Here is a 15,173-nt window from a genome sequence, read left to right on the forward strand (position 1 = left end):
CTGTTCTTAATAGTAGTCTTACTCTACTCAGTTATCTTTAATGTTTTAACCTCTACCAGCAAGTAGAAATTAGCATCTACACAGATCAGGCATACTTTTTTTTTTTTTTAAATAAACCACTTTAAAAATTACCTTTGATCTTTTGTTTGGTGTATATGCTTTTGCATTGCTAAATATCAACCGGATGTCTTTGCAAAATTCCAAAGGGCTGTCATAATTTCCCGCTTCTAAAGTTTCCCTTACTGTTCCAAAATCCATTGGAGTATCTATAATATCTCGGTAGTCCTAGGTTTTAAAAACAATAATTAGTTCAAAGATTTGATTCCTGCTTTTAGAAATGTAAGTGCATCAGATCTCTAAAATACTCAAAATGATAGAAGAGAAAAACGTTAGAAGGATCTTAAGAATCATTAATAATTTTTAAAAAGAGGCCCAGACATACAGACAAGAAATACACCAAAATGTTATACTTAGTAGCAAGATATAGAATGGTTTTTATTTCCTTCTTTACGCTCTTCTGTAATTTCCAAGCTTCCTACAGTAAATCTGCACTTTATAATCTGACTTTTTTTTTAAGGTGATTTTCCATTCCCCTATTGGAGGAGTGAAGACAGACACTTTTACCCAATTGATAGTTTTCCTGGCGCTGGGCCTACTTAGATAATAAATAACCACGTAGAATCCTCTCATTATTATGTAACACTGGTTAACTAAGTCTTAACCCAAGTGTCTCTATAAATTCAAGAAAACTGTGTAAACTAACTCGTCTACAGCTGACTCAGTGGTAAGAGAAGTTAACACAAAGCCTAGACATCTTATTCTTTAAAGTTTAATTTAAATAATTCTATCCTGATCTCCTCTGTACAAAACAAGAAAAGCCCCAAACATTCAAATAATGGTAACTTACTGGATATTCAACCAAATCAACAGGTTGTCTAAATGGTTCAGAATCTTCACATTGAAAAATTAAGTTCACTAGTTCCTTACACTGTTTCTTCCAGTTGCTTTCAACATAGTTGGCTGCTCTGATGCTCCTTTTTTTCCATTCATGGACCTTAAAAATACATTCACAACATTAAAAGATTTTTCAGTCTCGGAAAAGTCACACTATGGTATTATAGTATGACAGTAAAAATGCAACTGAGCTGTTGTCTTCTGTATTATGTCATAAGAAGGTGGCTACTTTGATTTTCTTTTCACTTGGAAAAAATCCTCTGTTCTGTAAAAAATAATGTCACATCTGTTACTCAAAAAATATTTTTCATTCCACCACTTATCTCCCAAATTTAGAAAATGTTTTCACAGAATGTGAAGTGACACATTGGATAACACGGTAGGGAGAATAATGGCCCCAAAGATGTCTACATCCTAATCCCAAGAACCTGTGACTATATCACTTTACATAGCAAAACAGACTATGTAGGTACGACTAAAGGTACAATCTTGAGATGGGGAGACTGTCCTGAGATTATCAGGGTGGGCCTAATGTAATCACAGGGGTCCTTATAAGAGGGAGGCAGAAGGGTTAGTGTCAGAGACTGGAAGATGATACACTGCTGACTTGAAGATGGGAGAAGGGGGCCATGAGCTTCTAGAAGCTGGAAAATGCAAGGAAATAGATTCTACCCTGGAGTTTCCAAAAGGAACACAACCATGCTAACAATGTGATTTTAGCCCAGTGAGACCCATGTCAAACTCCTAATCTACAGAACTGTAAGATAATACTTTTATTGGTTAAGCCACTAGATTTGTAATTTGCTATAGCAGCCATAGCAAACAAATACTAAACAGATACTAAACATTTGGGAGTCTGTTTAGAAATGAAATTACATGACAATGACAATCAGATGGTAATAATTCAAATCTAACTTTTCAATGTCATTTGGGGCAAGCACATTATGAAAATTAATGTGATAAAAAGCTTAAGTTTAAGGAGCATTTGGATAAAATTTAAAATGTTAACATTTTTAAGCATTTTCAGATAAATTACCTTTACTTTTAATTAACATATTACACTAGAACTTTAAGAGCTGCTGGTGACACCACAATTCTAACTACCTAATACACAAAACTTATTTCCATACATCCTTCTCCTTAACCCCAATCCTCATTTTGAAAAAAGGTTCAGTTACCAAATCCTAGTCAATTTTCCCTTTAAAAGGTCTCATCTTCTTCCCTTCTTCTCCATTCCAAGCAAATACTGTCGTTGACTAGGTTCCCATCCTTTACTCCCAGATTCGTGCAGTGAACTCCTAATTCATTTCCTTTAATACCTATCCTCTTATGGCTCAAAATCTATTTATCTATTTTGGCTGTGAAACTGACTCTGTACTTTAAATTTAAATGAAATCCTTCATTTTCAATACCACCATAATCTGCTCCCAACATAACAGCCACACACAGCCACTGTGCTCACTCCAACATTCAACCTCTACATCAGTCAGGCCAGTACCCGCACCAGCCCGTTGACATGCCACACTTTCCTACGTTTTTGGCTTGGATCATAAGATCCCCTACTTTTTGAATGTCCTCTTCTTACTCCATCTCATTCTGAGAACACAGTTCAAATCAAAACTCTTCCACTAAACCTTACCTAACTATCCACCTTTCAGTGATTTCTCCCCTTTCTCTTATAAAATATTCAATATCTATATCAATGTAGCTTTTCAAAGACAACACCTAAAATCTTAGGTTGATTTTAAAACAAAGAAGAAGTAAACAACAAAGGTCAATGAGGCAGATTAACTTACTCTCCTTCTTCCAGAAGATGTTTTAGGAAGATCACTATCATCCTAGGAATAAAATCAGAGCACCTTAAGTATTAATCTTCTCATTAGAAATGTAATAATCCTAATAAAAAGCACACCAAAGACATTAGGTCTTATTAGGTTACAATTTGTTAACAAAAAATCTCAAAAGACTCTATCAGATGATCTTTGTGGCACCCAGACTCCAACAAACCAACCATTCTTAACAAACCTTTACATTCTCTAAGAACATGCACTAATTCCAAAACAAAGCTATAAAAAGTTGCTTTGTGCATGTCCTACACGCTTTAAATTTCTGTTTTACCTCTATCCAGAAAACCCCAGAAACAAAATCTCCTACAGTCCTGGATTTTGTACTCTACACATTTTCTCATCTCTAAATCACTTATTAGTATATCCATTTTTATTCCAATATAAATTAGCATGAAAATCAGTGCACTACAATAAGAGTTTGTATAGAAATTGACACTATACTGTTTTTAAGAATATCCTTCCTACAACTCCAAACAGCAGCCTGATTCTGTATGAAGTGAAATTACACATAACTGATATTTGCCTTTACTTACACTTCAATACCATCCAGAGTGAAAGACTTTAGGGTACTCTGAATATGGTAAAGTTCATTAATTTTTAATTACAATTAAATCCAACTCTCAGATATTGGTTTTACCAAAAATATTTCCAAAGTACCTATAATACACCTTTCTCTAGCTAAAATGTGGAAAGAGAACATATCCTGCACCTAAGTCATTCACTTATACATATTTTGTTTATTTGATATCAATTATTGGCTGAAACAAATTACTTCATTGACCATCTAGATTAAAAAAAAAACTATTTTTATCAAAAGCCCTATTTTCATAATTCATTGGAATACAGCAAGAACTGATAAGATAACCAACATTTTCTACATCATCCATTATTTTTAAGTTACCATTTGAAATTAAGAAAAATCATTATACAATTGACAAACTTCATACCAAATCCTCGGCATTTTGCTCATCATTTTCAGAAGTGTTAGAAAGTTCTGAGATATTTGTACAGTCTTGATTCCTAAAAAACAATTTTTCACTTTTTTAACAGTATGCAGATATAGTTACTGTTGACAAAGATTTACACTACAGGTTAAGATATAAACAGTCCCCAACCATGCATACCTAATTTCAAGCAGAGGAATATCAGGTTTTTACTACTCTACCCTCTGTGGAAAGAACTGACCATTTTATAATATTGAAAGTTAGTTTTTTTTTTCAGTTAAGTAGGTACAGAAATTAAGCTAGTAATCCAGAAATAACATATGTATGGCCTCAATTGGATGAATACACAAATGAGTTTTTCTAAGTATCATCACTAGTAATATTTATGCAGTGAGTACCAGGAAAATGGCTGATTTGAGATAAAAGAGAATAGAAGGAAAAAAGGAAATAGAATTAAAGCAAATTATATCTAACTTCACTGTACACAGAAGAAGAAAGAATGCTCAAGTATGGATATATCTAGGCATGAAGGAGATGAGAATGAGTATGTGATCTTCCTGAAGAAGAAAAGAGGAAAGTTCTGGGGAAACAGTAGTAAGTTCTCCAGACATGGGACACATTCAACCCAGGAAAGTGAAATAGACTAGAATCAGTAATTCCCTAGTGTATAGCTAGATGTTGAAAATAACGGCACAGCTTATAAATTACTTTCTCTAATATGATTCTTTCAAGAATTTTAATAGCTATGGGAAAAGGCATTTAAGATCATATAGCAAAATTCATTAATTTTAAAGGAAACAGGCTGAGTAATTTGTCCAAAGTCACAAAGAATGTTCACTAGAACAGACTAGGTTAGAACTTGGATCTCAATTTCCAGGTCAGTTTTCATCCTACTATTCCAAATTGATTTCCCAATGCAAGAAAGCATGTGGAATATTCATATATATGCACTCACTCACACAGGATACAACCCAAAATAGATTAAAACTCAATCTAATCATGAGAAAACATCAGACAAACCCAAATTAAGCACACTCTAGAAAATAAGTGTCTAATCCTCATTAAAAATAATGAGGTCATGAAAGAAAGACTAGGAACCAAGTTAAAAGGACCAAGAAAATAAAACAGTGAATGCAATGGGGATTCTGGATTGGATCCTGAAACAGAAAAAGGACACTAATGTAAAAACTGATGAAATGCAAATAAGTTCTACACTTTAGTCAATAGTATTGTACCAAGGATAATTTCTTAACATTTCATAAGGACACCACAGTTAGGTAAAATGTTTACCTAAGGGGAAACCAGGTGAAGGGTATATACAAGGCAACTCTCTGTAGTATAAATTATTTCAAAATTTTAAAAGTAGGAAAAATTGGATTGTTCAATTTCTCATTCGTTTACTGAAATTATAATCACAATAAGTACATAAAGAAATGTCATTTAAAGTAACACATTAAAAGGGCGTAATCCAGACAGCAAAAATTAAGAACCGGATGGTTGCCAAGAGCATAAGATGCAAAGTCACTTTCCCACAACATCTATAACATGAGATGACTTACTTGATAAATTTTAAAAGTTGGTCAGTTATCTTCTTAGCTGATCTTGCAATTACACTCTCAGGTTCATTAAATGTTCTGGCATTATGTTCTATGTATCTGACTTCCCAAACTAATGCAGATAGCCTCCTTCAAAACAAAAAGTAGGCAATTTAGGGCTTAAAAAATGAAAAGACAGAAAGGAGACCAAGTTAAAAAATCCAGCACGTTAAACCAGCATGACATACTAATTAAACCATAAGTGGAAAGTTACAATGAATAACCTTCTACTGCTGTCAACTTGATCATAGTGATAAGCAATTATACTGGATGCTGAACTGCAGAGAACATGCTTAAGGACCAAAAATCTTAACAGATCACGTAATCACGTCCAGAAAACCAACAGAGCAACCTTCCCTTTTCATGCTGCCTACAGAAATGTTCAAAGCTGTTGAGACTCAACGAAGAAAATGTGTTAAATACCATCAATCCTAAGAGAGTCAATGTCACTGTAAACTGGCAAAGTGGTTTCTGATCAAACGCACAATCCCATGTTTGACTACAGAGATAAATTACACCAACAAGGTGGACTCAAGAAGTCAGTTTTTTGTAATGGTAATTTCTCGTAGTTGTTAAAGCACAGAAAATAAAATATTATCAATTGCAAAAAAAAAGTCATTTGGAATAGGAAATTTTATAGTTATCCGTGTTCTAGAAGCCAGAGATAAAAAGTTGATAACCCTAGGGAATTAAACTTTCAAAGGCCATAATCCAATTATTATCTAAATTTTATTTCTAAATGGAGCAGCTAAATAGGAATGTTTACATTAAAAAACAAATATAATTTCTAACTACTTATCAAAATTTGTAAGACAAGCAGACTCCTAAAGATTGAGGAATGAAACATGATACATGATATTTTTTATTATCCAGGTTCTCTCCCTACCTACCTACAGACATCTAACACAATGTCTTACACACAGGACCAAGAAATTACTATTATGAAAGAAGAGAATGAAATAGAAAATAATGTTAATCAGCCCCCACTCCACCAACGTCACCATCAACCAACACTACCTCTATTCACTCTAGCTGGTATGGCCAAATATCTTTTCAAACTATTTTTGAAGTAGGTTTCTACCAACCTGTAAAATCGATTAACAAGTCTCATTCGAATTGTGTAAAGGTCAGTTGGATAAGCTACCACAGTACAGTACTTCGGATACGTACATAGGTCAACTGGACCTGCAAAAGCTGCTGCTATATCTGTGAGGGCAGACAGAAGAATTTTTATCAATAAATTCATTACCTCTAAGTGATAGTTCTCTACAAATCATTCATAAAATAGAGCTATATTGAATACTGCAGGCTTAACCAAAAGGTAACAAATAGAAATTGTAGTAAAGAACACAACCACAATTATGCTACTATTTTAAAATACTTTTGTGGAAAAGAAAAGTTGAGCATGAAACTTTTCACCCTAAAAAAACTTACCAAGATTCAAAAGTTGATCTATACCACTAATAATTCGTTCACATTCCTCATCTCTCGATTTCTGACCCCATTCACCATCTTCTGGTTTGTAGAGCAATTTCTCTAGCTCATCTGAAGTGACAGAAATACTAGCTCCTAATTCTTCAGGTGGATCAACTATGAATTCCATCAAAAAAAAGAAAAAAAAAAATCAAACCAAAAAACAAATGTACACTATATTTAAAGTCAATTGTCAAAGCTCATAAATAAGACACTAATTACAAAGGAAAAAGTAATTACTTTTCGCAGAGAAACCTGGCAGACACCACCTAAGTCAAATAATTCAAGTTAACACCCCCAGTAACACGACAAATTGTTATCACATGCCTCCCGATATGATGCACTGAGAAGCACACATCACCACCTCTCTGACACTCTTGCCAGAAATGCAAACCCTGGATTTAATCATGAGGAAACAGCAGACAAACTCGAACTGAGGGAAATTCTACAAAATGACTGGTCAGTACTCTTTAAATGTGTCATGGTCATGAAAGATAATGGAAAGACTCAGGGATCCCAGATTAAAGGAGACTGAGAAGACATGGTAATGAAACGCAACGTGTGAAGGACATTTGTACAATAGTCAAAATTTGAGTAACGTCTATAGATTAGAATTGTATCAATGATAATTTCCTGATTTTGATAACTGTAGTTATGTAAGATGTTAACATTTGAGAAAACTCGGTATTCAGAAATTCTTTGCACTATTTTTGTTAACACTCTAAGTCTGAAATTATCTCAAAATGAAATATTAAAAAAGTAAGACAGGGGCCAGCCCGGTGGCATGGTGGCTAAGTTTGCATGCTCCACTTCAGTGGCCCGGGGTCACGGATTCAGATTCTGGGCGTGGACCTACCCACTGCTTATCAAGCCATGCTGTGGCAGGTGTCCCACATATAAAGTAGAGGAAGATGGGGAGAGATGTTAGCCCAGGGCCTATCTGCCTCAGCAAAAAAAAGAGGAGGACTGGCAACAGATGTTAGCTCAGGGCTAATCTTCCTCACTAAAAAAAAAAAAAAAAAAGTATGATAAAAATTGATAATGAAAGAGAGTGCACATTTTAGACGAGATCAGGTACATTCAGAATGCTATGGCCACAGACGAGAGTGCACATTTTAAAAAAGAACAAAAGGCAACGTAAATATGCAGAGAACATTTTCTTGAAAATTATAAATAAAAGGAGAAAATTTCAACAGAACTAAAAGATAAACATCAATCTAACAATCTAATAGATAAAACGATATTTTACTGTTACTTTAACATACATTTCTGAGACTGTTAATGCAACTGAGCCTCTCTTCACATGCCTCCAAATTTATTTTTCTGCCTGCTCATGTCTTTTGACAATTCTTCTAGAGGCTTACTGGCCTTGTTAACATGTAAAAATCTCTTTGTCTAAGTGCTTTCACTGATTTGTAATATCCTTTATGAAAAAGCAGCTGTAAACGGCCGTTAAAATTAACTGCTGGTTGGAGCCAGATGGCTTGGGTTAGAATCCAAACTCCTATCCTTTCTAGATGTGTGACTTTAGACAAGTTACTGAAAACCCTCTGAGTCTTAGTTCCTTCATCTATAAAATTAATAATAGAGCATCAACCTGAGAGTAGGATTAAATGAATTGATACATATAAAGTTCTTACAGAGTAAGATCTCAAAAAATGTTGGTTTTTACTTATCTATTATATGCTTTATACAGTGCAAAATATCATTTCATATTGGTAAATATTATTTGTAAGATACTAAGCTCAAAAGAAAATCTAACAAAGGGAGTCACTGATGACTTTCAAGAGTACAGTTAATAGAAAAAAATTTTTTGAAAAAAAATCTTTACTTTCATAAAAAATTCTTATTTCCAAAGTAAAGTAAGACAATGGTTGATGGAGACATGTCAGAGGGTAAAACACAAGAGCAAAGGACTTGACCCCTAAGACACACACAGGAAAACCTCATGCAGCAAAGATTTCATGTGCCAAAAAATGGTGAGGGTGGAAGGACAAAAGTTTTTGCATGTCTTTATGCTGAATAAACACTAATATGGAAGACAGCTTGATAGCAAAGAAATGGAGGCAAGAGATACAGAGCTCTCCTTCAAAAAGTGTAGCAAGAGGGAAATAAGTCAACAGCTAAAATGTTCAGTAAAGTCAAATGAAAGATGTTTTAAGGTAGGAGAGACAAATTCAAACTTGAATAGAGAAAGAAAGGAGAAAACTAAAATTGTTAGAGAGAATGAACTAGGTCTAAGTACCAGGGCCAACAGAAGTTAAAAGCAGTGGGATGGCAAACACTGGAGGAAAAGGCTGACTCTGGAACAGAGACATATCTCTCTCTCATAGGAAAGAAACAGACAATCCAGAGTAAGAGAGACCAGTTGAGCTAAAGCAGAAGAGAAATGGAAGTCAAGTTAGAGTTTTTCTTTAAAGGAAGAACAAGGATAATAGAGTACGGATGAGGAGAAGGAAATGGTGCCCATGTGAAGGAAGTCAGGAAGAGTTTAAAGCAGGGCTACATGAGAAATGTTAGGGTTACATGAGAAATGACAGACAGAAGATACAGCCAGCATCAAGCTGGAAACTTAGGATAAGAATTAATGACCCAGATACACATAATTCTATTGACTTCTTTTAGTAAAGCTCACTGTTACCATAATAATTTGAAAACATTTCTCAAAGAATACTAATGGCCTCTATGTGCATTAGTAAGAGAAAAAATTGAAAACATAAAAGTAAAATATTTTCATTACTTAACAATTACATACCATTATCAGGAATTGGTTCCATGTCCCATGGGCTAAGTTTTTCAATTTCAGTATTGTCCCATCTGTTAAAACCAAAAAAAAAGTCTGGCTAGCCTTTCATAAAGACAAGTTGTGGCTAATAACTAGGTATTCACTATAAGAGTAAACAGAGAGAAAATGTGAAAATTAACCTCACTGTAGCAATGAAGTTTAAATATTAACAGTAAAATATTTTTAGAAGGATACACTATAAGAAAGAAGTGTAAAAAATGTATGGCGGGTTCAAGGTCGAAACCAGAAATCCTGTGTGGCCTATAACCAGGGTAAGTGAAGAAAAACTCCAAGACAGTGTGAAGGCATGAATGCCATGCTTCAGAACCTGGACTTCTTTCCACAGCCAATGGAAAGGCAGCAAAGATATTTTTGACAAGGAAAATTATGTACTATGTGCTCCTGAACAATAATTTGCAATATTAGGTTGAGGAAACATTAGGAGGCTACAGAGATGGTCCCAGGCAAGCGAGCAGAACTGCATCAAGGGGGGCACCAGTGAACGAGAAACGACAGACAGGGGCATGCTAGAGAGACACTGCAGAGGTGAGACTCACATGACTAATGACAGATTAAATTGTGGGTTTTTAATCTGAAACATATTAGTTATTCATTCAACATGTCACGATGAACAAAGATTTGTAGATGATTCATTTTCATCTGCATACAGACCTAACAATGTAACACTGGAAATGACTATCAGGGTACTGTCGCTGATACGGCTCTTGACTTAACACTGTTCCAAACCACCAAGCGTCGTCAATGATAGAACGGAACCTGTCACCTATAATAGAGATGACCAAGTCTGAGACACCAATTTGCTAACATTAACATTTTTAATGTTATATTTTTATAAAATATAACTTACAAAATACCATATGATACAGATAAAAACAGAAATCAAAGTATATATTTATCTCAAAAGTAGCCATCCTTCCCCACTTCCCAACAATCTTCAGTGATAAAATACATGTAAAAAAGATGTTATACTCAGCAACTTCCTGAAGGTATATAGCCATATCACATAACAGACTAAAATGGTTTATGACTAGGTTCAGTTGCTTAGTGAATCCAAACACCCACTACAAAATAAGTTCTACTACATTTTACAACATGAAATAAGAACAAAGTTTAACAAAACACAAAAATCTCTTACAATAATATATACTACCAATAAACACTTGTTTAATAATTAAATGCATACTTATGAAATATAACATTTCCTGAAGAATAAATTATAAAAGTAACTATGATCAGAATTTAATCCATGATTATTCTAGAGTTGTTCCTATATAAATATCTCCACGTAAAAGTGTTCTAATTCTTAAGATCTCATAACAAAAATCAGGTCTAAATGTACCCTCGAAAATGCTTACATATTTATTATTTAAAAGAATTAAACATCTACATATTCTATTATCTCAGCATAATATAAAAGCAAGCAATCAGATCTTAGGAGGGCCCCTATACAAACCAAAATAACTGTGGAATAAATATTTCAACTGACTTCAGTGATTTTAGATTATACACATTTCTATGTATTCTATAACAGTAACACTTCTAGAGAAATAAACTGCATTTGATCTTTGTTTTACATATATTACAAAAGAAACATAGAGTGCTGTAAGAACCCTATCTCTTCCTTCTCATCCAGCCCACTGTTTTCAAAACAAAATCAATAAGAAAAAAAAAAAAAGTCACTTATCCAGCCTTAATAATTCTTTGGTAGATTACAATTCTTTCTTCAAGGAAAGTTGTACAGAAAGAACACCAATCAAAATTACAGCTACATTTCACCCCCAAGAAAGAGAACATTTACATAATAAAATATTCACAAAAATAGTCTTGACTAAAAAAAGCATGCTTACAGTGAATTTTGTAATACTGAAAAAAATAGCAACACCACAACTATTGGAGCTCCATGTTTTAAGGTTCTTATTATATTTTCAAACTCATGTAAACATGACTCTTGTGTCTATTTTAATTCAAAATCACTACAAACCCCTAAGACCCTCATCCCTCTACCCACCTCTCTATCATTAATAAAATTCTACTTTTGATAGTATTTCATTAATATAGATATTCCAAAGCAAAACTTCAACTTTAGAAATCTTAATAAATTTTTTCTAATTTTTTTAATGAAAGGCATATACTAAAAATTTTATATAATACCATGGTTTTAGTCCAATTCTATAATGTAAATAACCTAATTTACCATAAATATCAATTACAAGACTTATTACAATTAATATTATTAATTAATTAACAGTAACAAATCCAGTAGCTTCATTTTCAGAAGCCTAATATAAAAACATATGGTTATAAGAGAGTCAGTCTTTGATACCAAGAATTAACTTTATAATTTTTTCTTCCCTATTTATCTAATACGAGAAGAGACTTTCAGGTTTAGATAAAAATATTTCTTCAGTGTAAAGCTAACACTCTAAATTAAAAGGAGCCCTAAAAAATTAGTTTTCTCATGGTACAAACTGGCTTTTCTATTCCATTAAGAATTTTCAAATAAACCTGTTTTGGTTATTCACGAGTGGGATAAACAGCTGCTGAGGTTAAGTTCTCGACACAGTAAAAAGAGAAACAAGCAACTTCCTCTAATAGCACTGCTCAAACTTCAGGAAAATAGGTGAGATTTTATGGAGGAGCAAAAATGAATTAATTACTATAGAAGATCTGGTAAAATAATTTCTCAACCACAAAAATAACAAAAACCACTAAATTACAAGAGGCAATTGGGAAACATCTTTAGAATTTAGCTGTACCGATTTAAGTTTAAAAATAATTCTGAACGAACATGTTGGCAGAACAAAATGAGAGCTTCTAACTTACACGTCACGAGGGTTGAAAAAACGTAATAGATAGGAAACTTTAAAGTTCTTTGGGACTTGGCTGTATGTGCTGTTAACTCCCACATATTCCAGTTGTCTCATTTTTATTTTTTTGTGGCTACATGTTTTTCTTCAAGAAAACTTTCCTTTAGCTCTAGTCCCAAAATAACCTTGATTACTTGTGAGGACATTAACGTTAAAAATAGTCTACCAAGAGTGGCCTCACTTTCTGACAATCTTTCGTTTCAAATAAAGATGGCTCAGGGAATTTATCTAAAATTTACCTATTTGTAGTACCTGTAGAAAAAGGCAGCAGAAACTAAGAAAATTAATGAAGTCTTAATACCATTTATGAATGTGTACACCAGATGGCACAGCCTGGGTAAAACAATATTTGTTTAAAAGACCAAAACTGACAAAAACAGAATAAGCTATCCTAAGTGACTAAAGTCAAACAACACATGAGCTCCCCAGACAGCATTCCATACTGAAAAGTAACATGACACTTTTCATATATATTATACATGAGTAATACATGAAACGGGTGCTACAGCTGCTAATTGATACTACCTGGCCTAATTACAGTCATCAATTATGTCCTGAGGAGATTAATGACCTACACAAGTCTAAGCCAGTGAACCCACCAGCCCACCTTACATGGTCACCATGACAACCACATTCAAGTAAGTTAGTGCCTACACTGAGGTGAGTTTATTTTTTCTGTCCACTCACACACTTCACGGTTATAAAGCATAAGTGTTATAAAAATTGTTTATTTTTTTAAAGAATGGTTTCCTCAAGTCAACCTATTTAAGTCTGGGTTGACATGACAGCAAAGGTAAAATATCCTGGTATGCCAGAACATTACCAGTGTGAAATCTGCATTATTTTTCAACTTTCTCATTGTTTTACATCGTAGAATAATTTTGTGAGTTATATCAGTGTCATATTAACAATAATGAGAGATAATGCAGTGTGGGGAAGTCTGAAGGAAATAAAAGGTCTACTCTAGCCTATATTCAATGTGTAAGAAATAATCCCTTCTAAATGTCACATACCATAAGAACAGAAGAAATGTTGCATGGCTAAAAAGTCTACTAAGGAGCAGTAGGAGGTACCAAGCCCTAGGCAAAGCTTACTTATCATTCACTTCTATTTTCTTTCCAGAATTTACACTCCACCATAATAAGCACTACAACCAAAAAATTAGACCCATGAAATGAGAGATTAATCTCTAAGGGTATATAAAACAATAAAAACAGACTTAGGGACTTACAGGACTGCCAATTCCTCTGTCTTGCTTCATCATAAAATTGACGCAAGACAAGAAAGTCAATAACATCCGGCATATCGTGATACCTGAACGACAATAAAAGATCATGGGATTCCCTGCACAACAGATTACAGTCGAGCAACACTGTCCAAAAGAAATACAACAGGAGCCACATACGCTCATTTATAATTTTCAACAAGCCTTATTAAAAAAAAGTAAAAATAGGACTAAGCCCAGTGGCATAGTGGTTAAGTTTGCACACTCCACTTCGGTGGCCCAGGGTTCACAGGTTCGGATCCCGGGCACAGACCTACACACCACTCATCAAGCCATGCTGTGGCGGTATCCATATACAAAATAGAGGAAGATTAGCACAGATGTTACTCAGGGACAAGCTTCCTCAACCAAAAAGAGGAAGATTGGCAACAGATGTTAGCTCAGGGCCAATCTTCCTAATCAAAACATAAAAGTAAAAAGAAACCACTGAAATTTATTTTAAGTGTATTTTATTTAACCCAATATATCCTTAATATTGTTGTACCATGTAATCAACACAAAGTAATGAGATACTGTACATTCTTTGTCTTCATACCAAGTCTTCAAAATCTAGTGTGTACACTTACGTCACACTCAATTCAAATCAGCCACATTTCAAGTGCTCAATAGCCACTTGTGGCTAATGGCTACCATATTGGACAGCACAGGTTTAGCAAATTATTCTAAATTTTCTCAAAAACAAAGGTGGAAGCAATTTCCCCTACAAACCAGAATTCTCTACACATTTGATTGGCATGGAAAAGTTGATAAAACATGTCAATGCCTAATTGTTACTGTAGCACCCCTATTTTTACTTCTAATGGGCTCCCATCTATCAGAACTTCAACCAACATCTTGGGATGTCCACTATTTACCCTGCAGCTAAATGGAAAGGGCATGCTAATCAGCAAGAGGGAAAATCTAAATTTAAATAATTTCATAAAAAAAATAACACATACCTAATAGAGAAAGATCTGTCTGTAAGTTTTCCAGTTGCAGGATCTATAAATGCTAGTTTGAGGCAACAGAGTGTAGGGGGCCCAACTTCATATCGTATTCCAACTATTTTGACCAATTCTTGATCCTTTAACAGACATTTTTAAAAGAATGTTTAAAATAGTTAAAATAAAGCAATTCCTTAAGACTATAATTCTTCACATATTGCCAAATTAAGTCATCATACCAAACCAGCAGACAAGTTTAATTTACCATTAATTACAATCATTTTTGCTACAGTTAATCTTCACATCTTTTTGAAGATAGACGTTTAATACTGTTTCTAATGTAAGGAATATATACTCACATTAGAAAATACACCACAAAAGTATAAGAAGGAACACACAAATCACCAATCAGCTCAGTATCTAAAGACAACCACTGTGAATAGTGTGAATTTCCTTGTGGTTTTCTTCTCTTCCTAGAG

At 33.9% G+C, this 15,173-nt stretch overlaps 1 protein-coding gene across 3 annotated transcripts in view; it reads right to left on the reverse strand.

Moving 5' to 3' along the window:
• The window catches only part of BRWD1 (bromodomain and WD repeat domain containing 1), a 121,860-nt gene that overhangs the window by 28,484 nt on the left and 78,203 nt on the right, over positions 1 to 15,173 (reverse strand). For all 3 annotated transcript variants that reach the window (XM_058523115.1, XM_058523114.1, XM_058523113.1), the window contains exons 26-36: positions 14,710 to 14,834; positions 13,718 to 13,800; positions 10,271 to 10,382; positions 9,569 to 9,630; positions 6,775 to 6,930; positions 6,426 to 6,546; positions 5,305 to 5,430; positions 3,749 to 3,821; positions 2,751 to 2,792; positions 908 to 1,054; positions 133 to 285 (exon numbers count right to left, since the gene is read on the reverse strand). In XM_058523115.1, coding sequence (XP_058379098.1) covers positions 133 to 285; positions 908 to 1,054; positions 2,751 to 2,792; positions 3,749 to 3,821; positions 5,305 to 5,430; positions 6,426 to 6,546; positions 6,775 to 6,930; positions 9,569 to 9,630; positions 10,271 to 10,382; positions 13,718 to 13,800; positions 14,710 to 14,834 — 1,200 coding nt within the window. The remainder of the gene's footprint in view (positions 1 to 132; positions 286 to 907; positions 1,055 to 2,750; positions 2,793 to 3,748; positions 3,822 to 5,304; positions 5,431 to 6,425; positions 6,547 to 6,774; positions 6,931 to 9,568; positions 9,631 to 10,270; positions 10,383 to 13,717; positions 13,801 to 14,709; positions 14,835 to 15,173) is intronic.

The sequence above is a fragment of the Diceros bicornis genome, chromosome 27, assembly GCF_020826845.1.
Source record: "Diceros bicornis minor isolate mBicDic1 chromosome 27, mDicBic1.mat.cur, whole genome shotgun sequence".
NCBI lineage: Eukaryota > Metazoa > Chordata > Mammalia > Perissodactyla > Rhinocerotidae > Diceros > Diceros bicornis.